Source organism: Staurois parvus, unplaced genomic scaffold (assembly GCF_062004578.1).
Source record: "Staurois parvus isolate SC_StPar_1 unplaced genomic scaffold, SC_StPar_1.0 ptg001281l, whole genome shotgun sequence".
Taxonomy (NCBI): Eukaryota; Metazoa; Chordata; class Amphibia; order Anura; family Ranidae; genus Staurois; species Staurois parvus.
This window is the reverse complement of record NW_028319077.1, coordinates 1,151,866-1,173,580: the sequence shown is the minus strand read 5'-3', so window position 1 is coordinate 1,173,580 and position 21,715 is coordinate 1,151,866. Positions and strand designations below refer to the sequence as shown.

General features: G+C 49.3%; 1 protein-coding gene across 2 annotated transcripts; it reads right to left on the bottom strand.

Moving 5' to 3' along the window:
- Positions 1-3,671: 3,671 nt before the first annotated feature.
- Positions 3,672-21,513, bottom strand: HYI (hydroxypyruvate isomerase (putative)). 2 transcript variants are annotated; one of them, XM_089660814.1, is made up of 8 exons: positions 21,275-21,508; positions 19,927-20,038; positions 17,126-17,240; positions 12,950-13,028; positions 12,817-12,866; positions 11,779-11,848; positions 6,711-6,845; positions 3,672-4,132 (listed from the first exon to the last, which is right to left on the bottom strand). In XM_089660814.1, exons 1-8 carry the CDS (start codon positions 21,474-21,476, stop codon positions 4,059-4,061), a joined length of 837 nt encoding a protein of 278 aa, XP_089516940.1. In that variant the 5' UTR covers positions 21,477-21,508; the 3' UTR covers positions 3,672-4,058. The 2 variants fall into 2 exon arrangements, with proteins under 2 accessions (XP_089516940.1, XP_089516941.1); XM_089660815.1 differs by lacking the exon at positions 6,711-6,845 and having other exon boundaries at positions 21,275-21,513.
- Between the last annotated feature and the right edge of the window lie 202 nt (positions 21,514-21,715).

The window sequence follows — 21,715 nt, the reverse complement described above, 5'->3', positions numbered from 1 at the left end:
CTATTCCTCCCACTGACACCAATGATGGGGCACTATTCCTCCCAATGACAAAACTGATGGGGCATTATTCATTCCTGTGACACCGATGATGAGGTACTACTCCTCTCAGGAACACCAATGATGGGCACTAATCCTCCCACTGACACCAATGATGAGGCACTATTCCTCCCACTGACACCAATGATGGGGCACTATTCCTCCCACTGATACCAATGATGGGGCACTATTCCTCCCACTGACACCAATGATGGGGCACTATTCCTGCCACTGATACCAATGATGGAGCACTATTCCTGCCACTGATACCAATGATGGGGCACTATTCCTGCCACTGATACCAATGATGGGGCACTATTCCTCCCACTGATACCAATGATGGGGCACTATTCCTGCCACTGATACCAATGATGGGGCACTATTCCTGCCACTGATACCAATGATGGGGCACTATTCCTCCCACTGATACCAATGATGGAGCACTATTCCTCCCACTGACACCAAAGATGGGGCACTATTCCTCCCACTGACACCAATGATGGGGCACTATTCCCCCCACTGACACCAATGATGGGGCACTATTCCTGCCACTGATACCAATGATGGAGCACTATTCCTCCCGCTGACACCAATGATGGGGCACTATTCCTCCCACTGACACCAATGATGAGGCACTATTCCTCCCACTGACACCAATGATGAGGCACTATTCCTCCCACTGACACCAATGATGAGGCACTATTCCTCCCACTGACATCAATGATGGGGCACTATTCCTCCCACTGACATCAATGATGGGGCACTATTCCTCCACTGACACCAATGATGGGGCACTATTCCTCCCACTGATACCAATGATGGGGCACTATTCCTCCCACTGACACCAATGATGTGGCACTATTCCTCCCACTGAGACTAATGATGGGGCACTATTCCTCCCACTGACACCAATGATGGGGCACTATTCCTGCCACTGATACCAATGATGGAGCACTATTCCTCCCGCTGACACCAATGATGGGGCACTATTCCTCCCACTGACACCAATGATGAGGCACTATTCCTCCCACTGATACCAATGATGGGGCACTATTCCTCCCACTGACACCAATGATGTGGCACTATTCCTCCCACTGAGACTAATGATGGGGCACTATTCCCCCCACTGACACCAATGATGGGGCACCATTCCTACCACTGACACCAATGATGGGGCACCATTCCTACCACTGACACCAATGATGGGGCACCATTCCTACCACTGACACCAATGATGGGGCACCATTCCTCCCATTGACACCAATGATGAGGCACTATTTCTCCCACTGATACCAATGATGGAGCACTAGTCCTCCCACTGACACCAATGATGGGGCACTATTCCTCCCACTGACATCAATGATGGGGCACTATTCCTCCACTGACACCAATGATGGGGCACTATTCCTCCCACTGATACCAATGATGGGGCACTATTCCTCCCACTGATACCAATGATGGGGCACTATTCCGCCCACTGATACCAATGATGGGGCACTATTGCTCCCACTGACACCAATGATGGGGCACTATTCCTCCCACTGATACCAATGATGGGGCACTATTCCTCCCACTGACACCAATGATGGAGCACTATTCCTCCCACTGACACCAATGATGGGGCACTATTCCTCCCACTGATACCAATGATGGGGCACTATTCCTCCCACTGACACCAATGATGGGGCACTATTCCTCCCACTGATACCAATGATGGGGCACTATTCCTCCCACTGATACCAATGATGGGGCACTATTCCTCCCACTGACACCAACGATGGAGGAATATTCCTCTCATTGACACCAATGATGGGGCACTATTCCTCCCAATGACAAATTATGGGGCATTGTTAATTCCATATGTAAATAGTAAAGGCTCAGCGCTGGGGATAGGAGTAATAAAGTGCAAGTAATGGTCAAATGTAACATGCAATGTGCAAATTCGTCCTTCAGAGCATAAAGCACAATAAGTGATATCACTAATGGTAATCACAGTCAAATCAGGCGTCCAAATGAAGAAATGTGTAACGTGGGGATCCTGTAGAGTCACAGCTTAAGGTGTGTATATGATATCCAGAGGTGATAAATATAAATGATCAGAATGCGCACTCACCAGAAGTGCGTATTATATACGCATATAGGAGGTCTCCTGTATCATCAGGCACACATAAGGTCATCCGTATTCAGGTCAAGCTGCATTCACTATCATCTGGTCACAGCCGCAACAGGATTCTGGGGTTCATCAGTAAATCACAACATCCGGGGTCAACTCTTTAGGACAGGCACTGCGGAGGGCAGCACTCACGAGGAGAGGACCAATAAGGGACACCACATAGTGTGATATTGTATGGATGAACTTGATTCCAATGTAGGTATGTAAAAAGTAACAATACTGACCAGAGATTCAGGATGGCCACCAGCGGTGGCTAGATGTCCAGATGCTGTAGCCCCTCTGACGCGTTTCGTGCTAGGCACGTATTCATAGGGTGCTATTCAAAGATCCAACCACAGCTAGTCATGTGACCAAGTTCCTTCCAGATTTACCAGTATGAACTACCATCCTCCAAAGATCATGTGACAGTGGTTTGTCCACATGACTGGGTCCTGTGGGATCCTTGAGTGGCATCTGGGGGAAAGTGATTTTATTTTTAATGACACCCATGTATCCGTGTGCAGCAACTGTAAAGCAAACCGCTAAATGTACAGAAGCTGATGTCCGTTTAAAAGCAGTCGATGTGAGCTCCTGAATTTAAAGGAGAAGTTTGGGGTTTTTAAAAATAACAAACATTTATACACTCCTCCGTGTCCCCCTGGCTGTCCCATGTCAGGTGTAATACCGAGAACGGAGCAATCACATCACCACTGATCGCTCAGTTCTCTGCTCAGAGCAGAGAGTGGTGACTGACAGTCAATGCTCTCTACTCTGCTCCTCTGGAGCACTGAGCAGGGGAGGAGGTGGGCGCAGCTGGCTCTGGCTGAGAGGTGGAGCCAGCTGTCAGGCAGCTGGGTGGATCTCGACAATATTGTCAGGATCCTTCAAGAGCCGGAAGCTCCTTGCTTTGCTACTCCAGCGTTCAATGGAGCACGGCGCAGGAGAGGGGATGAACACAGCTGAGTCTCAGCCACATGCTGAGAGGTGAAGCTAGCTGTCGGGTAGCTAGGTGGATCCCGAAAATATTGTCAGGACCCTTCCAGAGCCTGAAGCTGCTTTGCTCTCTCAGCGGATAGTGGGCACTATCGACTGATTCTGCGTCCCCAGGGAGCAGTAAGTGCATGCCTGAGATCCACAGAGGAACTTTGGCCATACTTCTCTTTTAAGGAACCAGTAATACAAAGCTGTGAGTTTTCTCTCTGCCTGTCGCTTTGGTGTTTTAGTTTAGGACTGGTGATGTCATTACTGTGCTGCTCATTGTTCTCCTTGCTGGAGAGGAAGCTGTACCTTTTAAAACCTGCAGTGCAAGGATCTCCCTGCTGCTTCCATTCTATGGATCTGTGTTCCCTGCACTTCTGCTGCTTCATCATTACCCCACGTGTCATCCAAGAAGGGGAGGAGCTCTGATATGAGTAAGCAAAGCCCTGCTCCTCTATCAAGCTGGCCGCCTCCACACGGAGACAGTGAAGACAAGAAGCACGGGAACTGCAAATGTGATTTAATCAATATAACATTACATACCTATCCCTCCACAGGAAAAACTGCACAGAAAAATAAAGTCACACATTTTAATTACCATGAATAAAGAATAATTAGAAGAGAGAAAACAATTATTTACAATTTTCATAAGTAGAATTACAAATGCAAACAGTGCTTGATCAGCGAAAAGGTGCAGCTTGGACCCGACTGTGAGCACCGAGCATCGTTTTTGCTTTTCTTCTTGTTATAAAAAGACTTCCTTCCTGTGTTTTTACTCTACAGATCCTCTGCCCCCTCCATGTGTGTGCCTCACAGAATTCTGGGAGTTGTAGTTCAGAGGTCTTGCAGTTGCATTGGCTCCTATGGATGGCACTAGTAGGATTTCAAGGCTTCAGTTAGACTTGGTTCGGTCTTCACGCCTCTTATGATACTCCTCCATCCAACGGAGTCCAGCTATGGTGTCACCTGGAAAACAGCGTTTAGAAAAGGGTAAAGGGGTATTAACCACTTCCTGTCTGCCCTCCAGGAGAAATACTGCTACAGGGGTGCGCAAAATCACCTATATATACATGATTTTGCAGTTCTGGATAAGGGGCGCGTGTGAGCCCTACCCGCACCGCCATTCGCGGCCTCGGCTGCCAATCAATGGGTCCCGGCCAGTGATTAGTCGCCGGTGATCGCTGAGTATTTCTGACGGGGGAAAGAACTGGGGATGTCATTCCTCCCACTAATACCAATGATGGGACACTATTCTCTGATATGTTTTATAGCAAAAAGCAAAAAAAAGGTTTTTTTTCTCAAAATTGTCGGTCTTTTTTTTTTACAGTGCAAAAAATAAAAACCGCACAGGCAATCAAATACCACAGAAAAAAGCTCTATTTGTGGGGGAAAAAGGATGTAAATTTAATTTGGGTGCAGCGTTGCATGAGCACGCATCTGTCAGTTAAATTAACGCAGCGCCGTATCGCAAAAAAATGGCCTGGTCAGGAAGGGGAGGGGGGGGGGATGTTCTGTAGGGCGAGGGGTTACACCCAAAAGCAAACATTTATATTATATTGCAGCTTCCCCCCACTGACACCAACGATGGGGCACTATTCCCCCCACTGACACCAATGATGGGGCACTATTCCTCCCACTGACACCAACGATGGGGCACTATTCCTCCCACTGACACCAACGATGGGGCACTATTCCTCCCACTGACACCAACGATGGGGCACTATTCCTCCCACTGACATTAACGATGGGGCACTATTCCTCCCACTGACACCAACGATGGGGCACTATTCCTCCCACTGACACCAACGATGGGGCACTAATCCTCCCACTGACACCAACGATGAGGCACTATTCCTCCCACTGACACCAACGACGGGGCACTATTCCTCCCACTGACACCAACGACGGGGCACTAATCCTCCCACTGACACCAACGACGGGGCACTATTCCTCCCACTGACACCAACGACGGGGCACTATTCCTCCCACTGACATCAACGACGGGGCACTATTCCTCCCACTGACACCAACGACGGGGCACTATTCCTCCCACTGACATCAACGACGGGGCACTATTCCCCCCACTGACACCAACGACGGGGCACTATTCCTCCCACTGACACCAACGACGGGGCACTATTCCTCCCACTGACACCAATAATGAGGCAGCCTTCCTCCCCCTATACCAAAAAGGGGACACAGTTTACTCCCACTGCCACCAAGACATTTTCTACTCCCACAGGCAGTCTGGCCCTCCTAAAGCTTGAGACAGATAGTGCTTTCTTTTGGTGTTATTTCATCACCACTGAATTTTTTTATTGTTTGCTGACTGAAAATTAAAAAAAAAACTGAAGAGGCACTGATGGACAAATGATGAAGAGGCACTGATGGGCAATGATGAAGAGGCACTGATGAGCACTGATAAGCTGCACTGATGGGCAATGATGAAGAGGTGACGATATGCTGCACTGATGGGCAATGATAAGCTGCACTGATGGGCAATGATAAGCTGCACTGATGGGCAATGATGAAGAGGTGGCGATATGCTGCACTGATGGGCATTGATGAAGAGGTGGCGATATGCTGCACTGATGGGCATTGATGTTCTGCACTGATGGGCACTGATAAGCTCCACTGATGGGCAATGATGAAGAGGTGGCGATATGCTGCACTGATGGGCATTGATGAAGAGGTGGCGATATGCTGCACTGATGGGCATTGATGTTCTGCACTGATGGGCAATGATGAAGAGGTGACGATATGCTGCACTGATGGGCATTGATGTTCTGCACTGATGGGCAATGATGAAGAGGTGGCGATATGCTACACTGATGGGCATTGATGTTCTGCACTGATAAGCTCCACTGATGGGCAATGATGAAGAGGTGGCGATATGCTGCACTGATGGGCACTAATATGCTACACTGATGGGCAATGATGAAGAGGTGCTGATATGCTGCACTGATGGGCATTGATGTTCTGCACTGATGGGCACTGATATGCTGCACTGTTGGGCAATGATGAAGAGGTGCCGATATGCTGCACTGATGGGCACTGATCATCAGTGTAAATGTCCCGTCACAGGATGTCAGGTTATCGGCTTTCCTTCCCCCCCAACAGTGACAACGCTGAGGAAAGGAAATGCTAATAACTGGCATTTGTTTACATGTGATCAGCTGTGATTGGACACAGGTGATCACATGGTAAAGAGCCATTGCCCTGATCGGTGATGCACTGTGTCCGAGGGATGTACCTGACCACCGATCTGTGTGTCAAGAATGGGGGGCGGGACATCATGACGTCCTCCCAGCAGTCCCGCCCATCCGCCATTGTATAACAGGCCGGGTGTGAACCAGTTAACGGGTGCCATGACTATAAAACATGCGAAGCACTGACCCAATACCCGCTGATGCTTTTCATTGCCGTCACATAGAGATGCAGGGGACTAGGAGAGGATAAAAACGAGTGTTGACGTTCTGCCCCTCTGACTTCTTCTTTTTACTGCCCCCCATATTAGTCAGCCTAGATCCGGCCAAACACTCACCGCGAGGTCTGTATTCACACCCGACGTATCCCTGGTAGCCCAGCTCCTCCAGAAGGTCAAACAGATACGGGAAGTTCAGCTCTCCGGGGCTGTCCGGCTCGTGGCGGTGAGGGACCTGTGCGATCTGGACGTGACCTGCACACACACAACCGTACAAAGCGTTATTAGCGGCGGTTCCCGCAGACGCGGGCCGCGCTGAGACACACCGCAATCAACAGGGAAGTAGATCGGAACAATTTCTAATTTGTCGTTCGTCACCAATCAATAAGCGCATTTTCCCGTGGAATGACACCTTCTGTCCGACGACTTTTTTTTTTTTACCGCCGTTATCTCGCCGGAACGTATAATTACAGCAACATGATTTCTGGCAGACGGGTTCGGACGCCGCTAGCAGCTGCACAAATCGAAGTGTCTGTTTGGCCGATGAAGATGTAAATGGTAGCGGCGGACTAATCACAGCCATCTCCAGGACGGGGGGGGGGGGGGGGAAGGGAGGATGGAGAGTCCTCGCTGAAGGACGGCCACTTGTGGCCCGAGAGCTCCGGCCGGCTGGATACGTCGGGGAGTATTAAAGGGCAGTTACTCCTCATACAGCGAGTATGAATCGGAGGCGGCGAGAATGGCGCACTTCACAATGTGCCACTTCATGACGGATCCACTTCACAAGTTGTCCCGGGTGCCTTTTGTACCGAGCTGATTTAGTTGCAGCAGCCAAAAACTGATTGGTCTGTATAGTGCCCTGATGAAAAACTGGCGGCCGAAGGGCCACACGTGGCCCTTTGGAGTTTTAAAATGGGGACCTTGTGTCTCGGCAATCATCGGTGGGAGCCTTGCCTTGTAAAGGGGCCTTTATTAACCACCCTATAGCAGAAGTACTGCTACAATGAAGCAGGGCTGCACAAAATCACATATGTATACGTGATTTTGCATTTCCGGGTAAGGGGGACGCACACGCATGCGCTGCCCTACCCGCGCTGCCATTGGCAGCTTCAGATGTCAATCACTGGGTCCCGGCTGGAGATTCCCCGCTGGCACCCGGCGATTGCCGAGCATCACTGACAGGGGAGAGACGAGTGTGTAACAGCACAGGTCTCTCCCCTGTCAGCAAGGACATGCTGCTGTGTACTTCTCTGCACAGAAGAGGAATACACAGCAAAGACATGGAGCAGAATACATTCTGGCCTAAATTTATGACAAAATTAGATTTTTTTAAGTACTGCTACAATGAAGCAGGGCTGCACAAAAACACATATGTATACGTGATTTTGCATTTCCAGGTAGGGGGCACGCACACGCACGCGCTGCCCTACCCGCGCCGCCATTGGCGGCTACAGATGTCGATCACTGGGTCCGGGCGATCGCCGAGTATCTCTGAAGGGGGGGGGGGGAAACGTGTGTAAACAGCACAGGTCTCTCACCTGTCAGTAAGGACATTCCGCTGTGTAGTTCTCTGCACAGAAGAGGAATACACAGCAGCATGTCTCCCTAGTAAAATACACAGTTAACCGTTTGATCGCCCCAAATGTTATCCCCTTCCTGCCCAGTGCCATTAATACAGTGTCAGTGCTTTTTATTAGCACTGATCACTGTATTAGTTCATTGGACTGTCAGTGGCAGTCCCCCCCCCCCCCCCAGTGTCAGAATGCCCGCCGCAGTCCCGCTATAAGTCGCTGATCGCCGCCATTACTAGTATAACAAAAAATAATAAAAATCCCAGTATCTATACCGCCATTTGTAGACGTTACATCTTTCACGTAAATCAATTAATTTACACGTCTTGGGATTTTTTTTTTAGCAGACACGGAGCAGAATAAATTCTGGCCTAAATTCATGACGAAATTTGATTTTTTTTTAATTTTTTGTCACTGGAAATGTTGAATAGCAAAAAGTCAAAAATACTGTTTTTTTTTTCTCAAAATTGTCGGTCTTTTTTTGTTTATAGTGCAACAAATGAAAAAGCGCAGAGGCGATTAAATACCACGAAAATAAAGCTCAATCTGTGGGGGAAAAGGATGTAAATTTCATTTGGGTTCAGCGTTGCATGACCGCGCAATTGTCAGTTAAAGTAACGCAGCGCCATATCGAAAAAAAAATGGCCTGATCAGGAAGGGGGGATCCTCTGGAGGCCAACAAGAGGGTAAAATATAAATGCACCTTGTCACAAAAAATGAACATGTTACACCCTCCCCACTGCACTACACCCTCCCCACTGCACTACCTCCTCCATGGATGGTTAGCAGTCCGGGAAAATGAAAGCCACGGCCATCTTCCCCTTCTTTCCTTAACCCCTTGGTGCCGGCGCCTCCCAGACCATTGAGGGGTTTGTGGTGCTGAGCGGCAGGGTGGGGTCTAAGATCATGTGATCGCCCTTGGCGCTGGAGCCTCCCGGTCCATTAAGGGGTTTCTGGCACTGGGAGGCAGGGTGGGGTTTAGGATCATATGTCCGCCATGAACGCCATTGGCGCCGGCGCCTCCTGGCCCATTCAGGGGTTTCTGGCGCTGGGAGATGGGGTGGGGTTTAAGGTCATGTGACCACTGTGATTGCCCTTGGCGCTTGCGCCTTCTGGCCCATTCAGGGGTTTCTGGCGCTGGGAGGCGGGGTTTAGGATCATATGTCCGCCATGAACGCCATTGGCGCCGGAGCCTCCTGGCCCATTCAGGGGTTTCTGGCGCTGGGAGATGGGGTGGGGTTTAAGGTCATGTGACCGCCGTGATTGCCCTTGGTGCTGGTGCCTCCTGGCCTATTAAGGGGTTTCTGGCACTGGGAGGCGGGGTGGGATTTAGGGCCATGTGATTGCCCTTGGTGCTGGAGCCTCCCGGCCCATTAAGGGGTTTCTGGCACTGGGAGGCGGGGTGGGGCTTAGGGTCATGTGACCGCCATGATCACCCCGACAGCAAGTGGCAATCAGGACTTTTCCATAATGTGCTGTGAGTGCGCAGGGCACGCCCTCTCGGTGCGTATTTGTGGCCCCTTGGCACCAAGGCTCAGCCACCAAGAGGCATATTTGCGCGCGTTCAGCGGCAAGGGGTTAAGGACACCGGGATGGATCAGAGCAATTTTGATTGGTGAGCACTGGCATCTGAATGCTTTGACTAATCAGAATCACTCTGATTGGGAGATGAAAGCCGGAACCCCCTCCTAGTAAAACCGTACACACTTAAACCACTCCCTAACACACAGTTAACCCTTTGATAGCTCCAGATGTTAACCTCTTCCTGTCCGGAGTCCTTAATACAGCGTCAGTGCTTTTTATTAGCACTGATCATTGTGAATTAGTGTCAGTTAGTGTCAGAATGCCCGCCGCACTACCGCAGTCCCGCTTTAAGTTGCCATATCTAGTATAAAAAAAGAATAAACAAAAATTCCAGTATATAAACCGCCATTTGTAGATGCTATGACTTTCACGTAAACCAATTTTTTTTTTTTTTACCAAAGACACAATACATACATTTTGGCCCAATTTTTTCTATTGGATATGTTTTATAGCAAAAAGTGAAAAATATTGTGTTTTTTTTGTTTTTTAATTTTTTTTTAGTTTTTGGGTTTTTTTAATTTATAGCGCAATTTTTTTTTTTTAAACCCAGTGATGATCAAATACCACCAAAAGAAAACTCTATTTGTGTGAAAAAAAAAATGACAGAAAATTTAATTTGGGTACAGCGTTGCATGACCGCACAAGTGCCAGTTAAAGAAGCGCAAGTGCCGTAAAGAAAAAAAACAATGGGCTGGTCATAAAGGGGATGTCCCAGAGGGCAAGTGGGTGAGGCTACATTTTTTTTTTTTTAAAACTATTTTTTGTTTTACAATTTTAGGACAGTTTTATTTTTATAAGAGAAAAAAAAGGAGATACGGGTTACTATTCACCACCAGAGCGTAACGTGCCGCCACCCGTGTGACCCTGGTAGGGGGGGAGGGAAACAAAGGCTTCCATGACTGACCTCTTTTTATGTTTTTGACCTTTTATCTGCATTTTTTTTGAAGGTTTAACAATGGAAAGCGGGGATGTAAAGAATTCCACAGGAAGCTCAGAGCAGGTGGATGGATTAGGGGGTGAATGAGAGGAATTTGTGTGGGAAGCACAAGGACAGTGCAATCTACAGAGGCGAGGGGCGAGGAGCAGAGCGAGGAGCAGAGAGCGAGGGGCGAGGAGCAGAGAGCGAGGAGCAGAGAGCGAGGGGCGAGGAGCAGAGAGCGAGGAGCAGAGAGCGAGGGGCGAGGAGCAGAGAGCGAGGAGCAGAGAGCGAGGGGCGAGGAGCAGAGAGCGAGGAGCAGAGAGCGAGGGGCGAGGAGCAGAGAGCGAGGAGCAGAGAGCGAGGGGCGAGGAGCAGAGAGCGAGGAGCAGAGAGCGAGGGGCGAGGAGCAGAGAGCGAGGAGCAGAGAGCGAGGAGCAGGACGAGGAGCAGAGAGCGAGGAGCAGAGCGAGGAGCAGAGAGCGAGGAGCGGACATACCGCTGAATCCTCAAGAGAAAAGAAATGAGCGGAGGTCAGAATATCAGGAGTTCCTGGAGAACGCGGTGTGGTAGGTCCAATACAGGAGCAATGTGCTGCAGGAGAACACAGCGTCCTCCTATTATCAGGGGAACATTCCATTTATATATACTCTCTATATACAGTGCAAGAGAAAACAGAGACCCCCCCAAATTTTAATTTTCTGTTTTCACCTGCTGATCTGACCAGTAACATCCCTCCTGTATTAGAGTGCCCCCACTCTGGATGAAGGGGCACAGGAGGCACCTTTTAGACAGCAGCATTGTCAGTCTGGGAGGAGGGAAGTGTTAGATGTCTGCTGTGCTGCATCTAGTGATAGCTAGCAGGAGATCTCCCCCCACATGCTGTCACCGTTTTAAAATAAACGCAAGCTCCGCCCACGCACTGACAGTGTGCAGGGGTCCTGCATGGCACCGGCAGTCTGCTGATCACAGGTGTCATGCTTACAGGCGCCAAGTAAAAAAACATAAAAAAATTAACATTTTTTTTTTACTTACAAAAAGATGTGCGATTATTTTTAATTTTTTAAAGGTGAACTTTCTGGGAAGCACAGAGAATATCAGAACCTCGGAGACTCACCGATCAATGGGAAATATCTCTTGATGTTCTCAGTCAGATTTCCATCCATGATCTGCCAGTGGAAGACATCCTGCCGCACAGAGAAAAACACGTCAGCCACCCCCCATATCTGACCATCACATAGTGAAAGTGTGATGTCCTGAAAACAGTAGTGATGTCATACCCCCTGTATGTCAGAGATCAGTGATGTCATACCCCGCCTCCATATCACATATCAGTGATGTCATACTCCATCTCCATACCAAATATCAGTGATGTCATACCCCGTCTCCATATCACATATCAGTGATGTCATACCCCTGCCTCCATATCACATATCAGTGATGTCATACCCCGCCTCCATATCACATATCAGTGATGTCATACCCCGCCTCCATATCACATATCAGTGATGTCATACCCCGCCTCAATATCACATATCAGTGATGTCATACCCCGCCTTCATATCACATATCAGTGATGTCATACCCCCGCCTCCATATCACATATCAGTGATGTCATACCCCCGCCTCCATATCACATATCAGTGATGTCATACCCCACCTCAATATCACATATCAGTGATGTCATACCCCCGCCTCCATATCACATATCAGTGATGTCATTCCCCCGCCTCCATATCACATATCAGTGATGTCATACCCCCGCCTCCATATCACATATCAGTGATGTCATACCCCCGCCTCCATATCACATATCAGTGATGTCATACCCCCGCCTCCATATCACATATCAGTGATGTCATACCCCCGCCTCCATATCACATATCAGTGATGTCATACCCCACCTCAATATCACATATTAATGATGTCATACCCCCGCCTCCATATCACATATCAGTGATGTCATACCCCCGCCTCCATATCACATATCAGTGATGTCATACCCCACCTCCATATCACATATCAGTGATGTCATACGCCTGGTATATCAGATATCAGTGATGTCATACCCCACCTCCACGTCAGTGATGTCATATCCAACCACCATATTGGATATCTATCTGGTGACCCCCTGTACACACAGTGTAGTGCTCACCATCTGCATCTTCAGATTTTCTCTCCTCGCTTTCTGTAAGATCGCAGCCGCTGAAATCACATTAATACGATCAATAGCATTAATCAATAGGGACCAAGCCCCCCTCACACACACCCCCCCCCCACCACCTCACCTTGATGTGGCGTATTCAGGAAGTACCGCGGCTCAGTAATACGAGAGTTTATTGGCTCAATCAGTCCAACAATACCAACCTGCCAATAGAGAGCCAGTATGAGAGAGGAGTCTGCCAATCACAGCCCTCGCAGTGCGCTAACCTGATATACCAATCCTGCTGCCCGGAGGTCACCGACCCCCCCATGTACCGCAGCCATGAGGATCCCACAGACAGACCACGGACACATCCCAGCTGCAGTGGTGGTCTGTTCCATCCTCCCCTGGCCAGACTTCCGGCTCAGTTCACTGCAGCGACCTCAGCCACAAGTGGGAGGGTGTAGATGTCCAAACCACTTTTGGGTGGAGCTCCGCTCCGTGTTCTCATTTTATATTTAATTCATTTTATTTCTGTCCAGTTCTCATGTCTTACTTTAATAAAAGTCACTTTACCGTACTGGATGGTATTTTTTAAATTCATGATATTAAAAAGCAGAACATAACCCCTCGCCCTCCTGAGGATTACCCCCCCCACCCCTTCCTTCCTGACAGAGTCATTTCTTGCGTTACTGCGCTGCGTTACTTTAACTGACAATTGCGCGTTCATGCAACGCTGCACCCAAATGAAATTTACACCCTTTTTTCCCATGAATTGAGATTTCTTTTGCGCTATACAAAAAAAAGGCCGACAATTTTGATAAAAAACAATATTTCAGAATTTTTGCTATTAAACACGTCCAGTAAAAAAATATTAAAAATCAAATTTCGTCATAAATTTTGGTCAAAATGTATTCTCCTCCTTGTCTTTGCTAAAAAAAAAATCCCAATACGCGTAAATTAATCGGTTTACGTGAAAGTTATAGCGTTTACAAATGGCGGCATATACTGGGATTTTTTTCTAATGTTTACTAGTAATGGCGGCGATCAGCGACGTATAGCGGGACTGCGGTGGGCATTCTGACACTGGGGGGGTACTGACTTGGTGTCACTGACATCCCAGTGACACCAATACAGTGATCAGTGCTAAAAAAAAAACCCACTGACACTGTACTAATGGCACTGGGAAGGAAGGGGTTAACATGAGGGGCGATCAAAGGGTTAACTGTGTGCTGGGAGTGTTTTACTAGGGGGCGGGGTATTGGTGCTTCACTGTAATCACACTGCTCTGGATGGCTGTGCAGTGTGCCCGAACCGTCAGGGAGGAAGATTGTTGTTTGTTTTGTTTACAATCTTCCTCCCCATCGGAGATGCTCGGTAATTACCGGCTGGGACCCGGTGATTGACGTCCACGGCCACGAATGGAAGGGCGGGTAGGGTGTGCGTGTTTTACTATGAGGGCTGTGTCCGTGTGCTTCACTGTAAGCACACTGCTTTGTACGGCTCTGTTGTGCACAGCCATCCAAAGCAGTGTGCAGGAGCTGACAGGGAACTGTTTTGTTTACAAACAGTTCTCCCCGTCGGAGATGCTCTACAATCACCGGGTGCCGGCGAGAAGTCACCGGCTAGGACCCTGTGATTGACCACCGAGGCCAGAAATGGCGGTGCGGGTAGGGTGCATGCGCGCCCCCTACCCGGAAATGCAAAATCACATACATATATGTGATTTTGCACACCCGTGCCGCCCTGTATCAGTATTTCTGCTATAGGGCGGCCGGGAAGCGGTTAATATAATTAAACATAATTTTTTTTTTTTTTTTTTTTTTTAAGCTGTCTGTTTCAGTTTTTGGTACATCCTGAATTTTCGGCTTCAGTCCAGAATTTTAATTTCGGTGCACCACTAGTGTACACTGTAGTACGCCCGTGTGGACAAGGCCTGCAACCTCCCACTCACAGTCATTATCTGGGGTCATTTGTCCTTTATATATCCTGTCCTTGGAAAACATGTGCCTTTCCCTGTATGTGGAGGAACTACAAGTGCCAGCATGGCTCACTGCCTGGGACCTGCAGGAGCACTGAAGAGTTATAGTCCAGGGACAGTTCCAATAATGCTGATGTAAGCAGCACTGAGTGTCCTCTGGGAATGCCGGTTACTGATTAATCCGGGACTTGACCTGTGAACGTCCAACGCAGCAGAACCTGAAGACTCTGTGAAATGGATAACTTGCCATTTGGTGACCATTCCCAGACGAGGAGCTCTGACCGCTCTCACCTATACCTGGTAAGAGCTCCACAATAAAATGAAGGGGCCGTAAAGGTGAGAAAAGGTCACCTGACCACGTTCCAATAAAATGAAGGTGAGAAAAGGTCTTCTGACTGTGCTCCAATAAAATGGAGGGGCCGTAAAGATGAGATTCCGGTGTGTTCCGGGATCAGCAGCATCTATGTTCAAGGATCAGCAGCAGGAGTGTTCCAGGATCAGCAGCAAGTGTGTCCTGAGATAGGAGTAGGTGTGTCCTGAGGTCAGCTGTAAATGTGTCCTGAGATCAGCAGTAGGTGTATCCTCGGAAGAACAGAAGGTATATTCTAGGATCAGCAGCAGGTGTGTTTTAGGATCAGCAGATGGTGTTTTCCAGAATCAGCAACAGATATGTTCCAGGATCAGCAGCAGATGTGTTCCGGGATCAGCAACAGATGTGTTCCGGGATCAGCAACAGATGTTTCAAGATCAGCAGTTGGTGTGTCCTGGAATCAGTAACAGATGTGTTCCGGGATCAGTAACAGATGTGTTCCGGGATCAGCAGCTGATGTGTTCCGGGATCAGCAGCTGATGTGTTCCGGGATCAGCAGCTGATGTGTTCCGGGATCAGCAGCTGATGTGTTCCGGGATCAGCAGCTGATGTGTTCCGGGATCAGCAGCTGATGTGTTCCGGGATCAGCAGCTGATGTGTTCCGGGATCAGCAACAGATGTGTTCCAGGATCAGCAGTATGTGTGCTCCAGGATCAGCAGTTGATGTGTTCCGGGGTCAGCAGGTGTTTTCCAGGATCAGCAACAGATGTGTTTTAGGATCAGCAGATGGTGTGTTCCAGGATCAGCAACAGATGTGTTCCGGGATCAGCAGAAGTGTTCTGGGATCAGCAACAGATATATTCCAGGATCAGTAGATGGTGTGCTCTGGGATCAGCAACAGATGTTTCAAGATCAGCAGCTGGTGTGTTCCAGGATCAGCAACAGGTGTTTTCCAGGATCAGCAGCTGGTGTGCTGGTGTGTTCTGGGATCAGCAACAGATGTGTTTTAGGATCAGCAGATGGTGTGTTCCAGGATCAGCAACAGATGTGTTCCAGATCAGCAGGAGTATTCTGGGATCAGCAACGTGTTCCAGGATCAGCAGCTGGTGTGCTCTGGGATCAGCAACAGATGTTTCAAGATCAGCAGCTGGTGTGTTCCAGGATCAGCAGCTGGTGTGTTCCAGGATCAGCAACAGATGTGCTCCAGGATCAGCAGGTGTTTTCCAGGATCAGCAACACATGTTTCAGGATCAGCAGAAGGTGTTTTCCAGGATCAGCAGCTGGTGTGTTCTGGAATCAGCAACAGATGTATCCCACCATCAGAAGTAGGTGTGTTCCAGGGTCTGCAGCTCGTGTGTTCCAAGATCAGCAACAGATGTTCCAGGATCAGCAGGTGTGTTCCAGCAGCACTAGCAAGTGTGTTCCAGGATTAGCAAATGGTGTGTTCCGGTACCAGCGTCAGGTGCACTTATCCATGTTAAATTTGGAGTTGCCTCACCGGGGATAATCTACCCAGTAGGTGTGTTCCAGGATCAGCAGCAGATGTGTCATCAGATAACAGACAGAATGGACTGGGGACAGACTGGCTGAAAAACTGAACCGCATTCATAAAACTGTATCCATTCAAAGTTTTCTTCTGAACTTAGACTGATGGACATCTCTGAAGCCAAACTCCGCCCAACTTTTTACTTAACTTTGGATTGAAGGGGGATTACTGGGGACATTTGCCCGCATTTCTCTCCCTGGACAGAAAGCCATAGGAATTTTTTCCATGGGAACAGCACCGATTGTTGTCCATGTCTTCCCATCCCGCTGATTCATGTTTCTTGTCCCGGTGTCACAGGGGCAGAAAATCTCTGCAATGAGGGTTACATATGGAAACAGAAAAACAGAAACCTGAAAGAAATCATAACTCCTCCCCGCTCTGTCCAAAACTACAAAAGAGAAGTGAAAGCTCCGGCTGTCCTCATCTACATAAAGCTGTCAGTACAACATACGATTGTCCCTGGGACAGATCCTCGCACACACACCTGATTTAGGACATCTGCCGCGTATCTGAGATTCTCCACAAACGTCGCCTCCATTTCCTTGTCTACTGACCCCCGATCCAGACCGGCCGGGACCCGTCCTGCCATGATGTGAATTCTGTAAGAGGAAAAGCGGTAATGAGAACCCCAAATATACAATCCACAAAATTGAAGTAAATCTGAACCCCTTCACCCCTTGTGCCTTGACAAGGACTTCACCATCTTTACTGGTCCCGTGACCACTTTCCCTGCTACAGATAGTGATGGAAATCCAAAATCCTACCATTGTCACTGGAGTGAAAGGAGATGTAGAAGTACTGGAAGTATATCCCTTTAAAGCGCCCTCTTTGTTTCCTCACATCATTTGAGCCGTCGCACCTTCATCGGGATTAAGTAACCACCTGAAGAACCGCTAACGTACATAAACACTACGGGTGTCAAGGGGTTATAGCGGGGTGCAGGTGTCGTCCCAGCATGGTTTTTCTTTGGCTGGCGGCTGGCTTGCTTTTTTTTTTTTTTGTAAAAGCCATCTGGGTGGTTAACTAGTCGCTGGATGGCTTTTACAGGTGGCAGGAAGGGTCATCTTCCCCCTTTCCCACAGGCCACCGGTACCTCTCCAGGATCTCCATGCCACCAGAGATCCTGGAACTGAAGCTGGCGGCTTATCATAGGGCCATTGGAGGACTGGAAGGTCTCCAATGAGCTCTACGACACAGGAAAATAGAAGTAACGAGTGCTCATGGGAGTGCGCACAAGGTTTGCTGGGTGAGCCTAGGCACACCCTAATCAACCCGGTGCACACTAGCATTACCATTTTGTGCACCAGCGAGGAGATGGGAAAGATCTCTTGACTGGCTTTGCCATAAATGAGGTGCTTTCGCATTTCTCTATCACATGCTGGAGGGGAGATCAATGTGTGTGTGACCTGGGGGGGGGGCACATCCTAAGGCAATAAGCTGTGCACGCCTATGTGAGTACAGGTGCAGGGAGAGGTCCTCCTCCCCCTTTCCCGCAGTCCACCGATACCTCTCCATGCCACCAGAGATCCTGGAACTAAAGCCGGTGGCTTATCATGGAGCCATTGGAGGACTGGAAGGTCTCCAATGAGCTGTGACACAGGAAAATGGAAGCAAGGAGAGCTCATGGGCGTGTGCTGGGTGTGCCTGGGCACACCCTAATCAACTCACTAGAATTATCACTCTTGTGTGCCAGCGGGGAGATGGGAAAGACCTCCTTCTGACCGGCTTTGCCATAAATGAGGTGCTTTCGCACTTCTCTATCACATGCTGGAGGGGAGATCAATTTGTGTATGAGATGGGGGGGGGGGGGGGTGCACACCCTAAGGCAATAAGCTGCGCACGCCTATGTGAGTACAGGTGACGGGAGGGTTCATCTTCCACCTTTCCTGCTGCCCACCCATGCCTCTCCATGCCACCGGAGATCCTGGAACTGAAGCCGGTGGTTCCAGCTTATCATAGAGCCATCGGAGGACTGGAAGGTCTCCAATGAGCTCTATGACACAGGAAAATGGAAGCAAGGAGAGCTCATGGGCGTGCGCACAGGGTGTGCCGGGTGTGCCTGGGCACACCCTAATCAACCCAGTGCGCACTAGCACTATCACTCTGTGCGCCAGCGGGAAGATGGGAAAGATCTCCTTCTGACCAGCTTTGCCGTACGTGAGGTGCTTTCTCTCTATCACATGCTGGAGGGGAGATCTATGTGTATGTGAGCTGGGGGGGGGCGCTGCACATCCTCAGGCAATAAGCTGCGCACGCCTATGCAAGTACTACTGTCACTTGCGGTTTCCCGGATGTAAACAGCGCCATTTTTAAAAAGGGAAAGCATCGGATCACACCCATCTCAGTGCAATCAGCTGCTTTTAGGGCAGAGGAGATATCTAGGGTCCAACAGACCCCCAGATCTCTCCATAAAGAGGACCTGTCACTGCCTATTGCTGTCACAAGGGATGTTTACATTCCTTGTGACGGTAATAAAAGGGATACAAAAAAAAAAAAAAAGAAAGAAACCGTGTGAAAAAAATTAAATACAATAAATACTAAAATGTAAAAAAAAAAAATGTAAAGCACCCCTGTCCCCAACCCCCCCCCCCCCCCCCGTGCTTGCATGCACAGGTGAACGCATACATAAACGGCGATTGCACCACACTTGTGCGGTATCACTGCCAACATCAGAGTGAGAGCAATAATTCCAGCGCCAGACCTCCTCTGTATCTCTGAACTGGAAACCTGTAAAGATTTGCAAAGCGTCGCCTATGGAGAATTTTAAAATACCGTGGTTTGGTGCCGTTCCAAAACCGCGTATTTTAAAGCGTGACATGTTTGGTATCTAATTACTCGGCGAAATATCCTGTTTCATGTTTTATCATAACATTGGATATTGTAGTGTGTTTGTGTTCATTAAAATTCATGAAACAATTTTTTCCAACCAAAAAATTGCGTTCGAAAGACTGCTGTGCAAATACCGCGTGACATAAAAAAATTTGCAAAACCCATTTTATTATTGATGATCTCTGCTAAAAAAAACACATTTTATTTATATATATTTTTTTGTTTTGTTTTTTAGTTTTCTAGCAAAAAATAAAAAATGTTTTTAAATGTAAACAAAAAGTACTGTAATAGACGTCTATGAGGGGGGTAGAACATTCCTGGTGAGGCAACATTCAGGACCACTAGGGGGCACTTTGGATCAGGAGGGTCAGGAAGGATGAGGGTGGTGGCCCCCGGGACGTCCAGCTCTGTGATTTGTACGGTGACAGGTCCTCTCTATCACAGGCCGGGCCTCACCTCTGACAGTCCAGGTCGGTGGCCAATCGCACAGCTTGGTCCAGGCCGGCGCGGAACGCGTCTTGTCTTCCAGGTATGGCGCCGAGACCCAACTCCCCGGCCTGAGTGTCCCCTACATACAGACTTCTGGTTAGTTGTCACCATAACGTGTATAATGGATTGGGGGGGGAGGGAGGGGTAATAATTGGGGGCAGCATTCAGTATAGGGTCACTACCTGGGGGGGGGGGGGTTAAAATTGGCATGTCAGTATTCAGTACCAGGGGGAAGGGCTGATCATTTTAAGGTGGTCGGTATGGAGGAGGGGTGATAATATTGAGAGGGTCACCACTCACTACCTGGGGGGAGGGGTGATAATACTGTGGTGTCACTATAGGGGGAGGGGTGATAATAATAGAGGGGATAAGTATGGGGGTGGAGTGAAAATATTGGGGGGCAGTATTCAGTACCTGGGGAAAGGGTGATAATATGGAGGGATCAGTATGGGGGGGAAATGTGATACTATCGGGGTGTCAGTATGGAGGAGTGATATTATTATGGTGTCAGCTTAGGGGGAGGAGTGATATCAGGGGGTCAGTATGGTGGAGGAGTAATAATAAAGGGGAGTAGCAGTATGGGGGAGGGGGTGATATTGGGGGGGTCAGTATGGGTGAAAATATTGGGGCCTCGGTATAGGGGGAGGGGTGATAAGAATAGGGTGTCAGTATGGGGAAGGGGTGATAATACTGGGGGGTCTCATAGGGAGAAGGGTGATCATATTGGGGTGTCAGTATAGGAGAGTGATAATACTGGGGGGTCTCAGGGGGGAGTGGTAATAATATTGGGGTGTCGTATAGGGAATGGGGTGTCAGTATGGAGGAGGGACCTCTGTATAAGGGGTGGGGTGTCAGTATGGAGGAGGGACCTCTGTATAAGGGGTGGGGTGTCAGTATGGAGGGGTGATCATAGTGGAGTGTCAGTATAGGGAATGGGGTGCCAACATGGAGGAGGGATCTCTGTATAAGGGGCGGGGTGTCAGTATGGAGGCGGGATCTCTGTATAGGGGGTGGGGTGTCAGTATGGAGGAGGGGTGATCATATTGGGGTGTCAGTATGGAGGAGGGGTGATCATATTGGGGTGTCAGTATGGAGGAGGGGTGATCATATTGGGGTGTCAGTATAGCTGGAGGGGTAATAATAAAAGGGGGCATAAGTATGGGGGTGAAAATATTGGGGAGATCAATATTCAGCACCTGGGGGAGGGGTGATAATATTGAGGGATCAGTATGGTGGAGGGGGGATAATATTGAGGGATCAGTATGGGGGAGGGGGGATAATATTGAGGGTCAGTACGGGGGCGGGGTCTCAGTACCCGGGGGTGTGTTGATGAGGACCATCTCCAGGCCCCGCCCCTCGCTCAGTGCCCCCTGCAAGGCCCGGGTTGGACTCTCGTACGGCCAGGCCGCCTCCACCGCCCGGAACCCCGCTGTGGCCGAGGCTCGGATCCGCTCCGGTAGGTCGGGGATCTCCGGGAACATCCAGCTCACGTTGGCCGAGAACCGCAAAGCCGACATGGCGGGGGGCGGGGTCTGAGGGGGTCACGAGGAGGAGGCGGGGTCGGGTAGAGTACGAGGAGAGGAGGAGTCAGTCGGAAGGACACGCCCCGGGTGGAAGATCCGTAGTATCGATAGGAGGGGGCGGGGCGAGTCCTCCCGCATTCCCGATACATAGAAGACCGAATGATACATTTGTATCCATCATCTCCCCGGACAGGGATGACGTCACTGTTGGGGCGAATGAGGTCTCCGGCTCC

Coding starts and splice junctions, on each gene's coding strand:
- HYI (XM_089660814.1), bottom strand. CDS start 21,476: ATGTCGGCTTTGCGGTTCTCGGCCAACGTGAGCTGGATGTTCCCGGAG. Junction 13,029..17,125: donor CGGCAGATGTCCTAAATCAG/GTGTGTGTGCGA, acceptor CTCTATTGGCAG/GTTGGTATTGTTGGACTGAT. Junction 4,133..6,710: donor GTGTGAATACAGACCTCGCG/GTGAGTGTTTGG, acceptor GCTGTTTTCCAG/GTGACACCATAGCTGGACTC.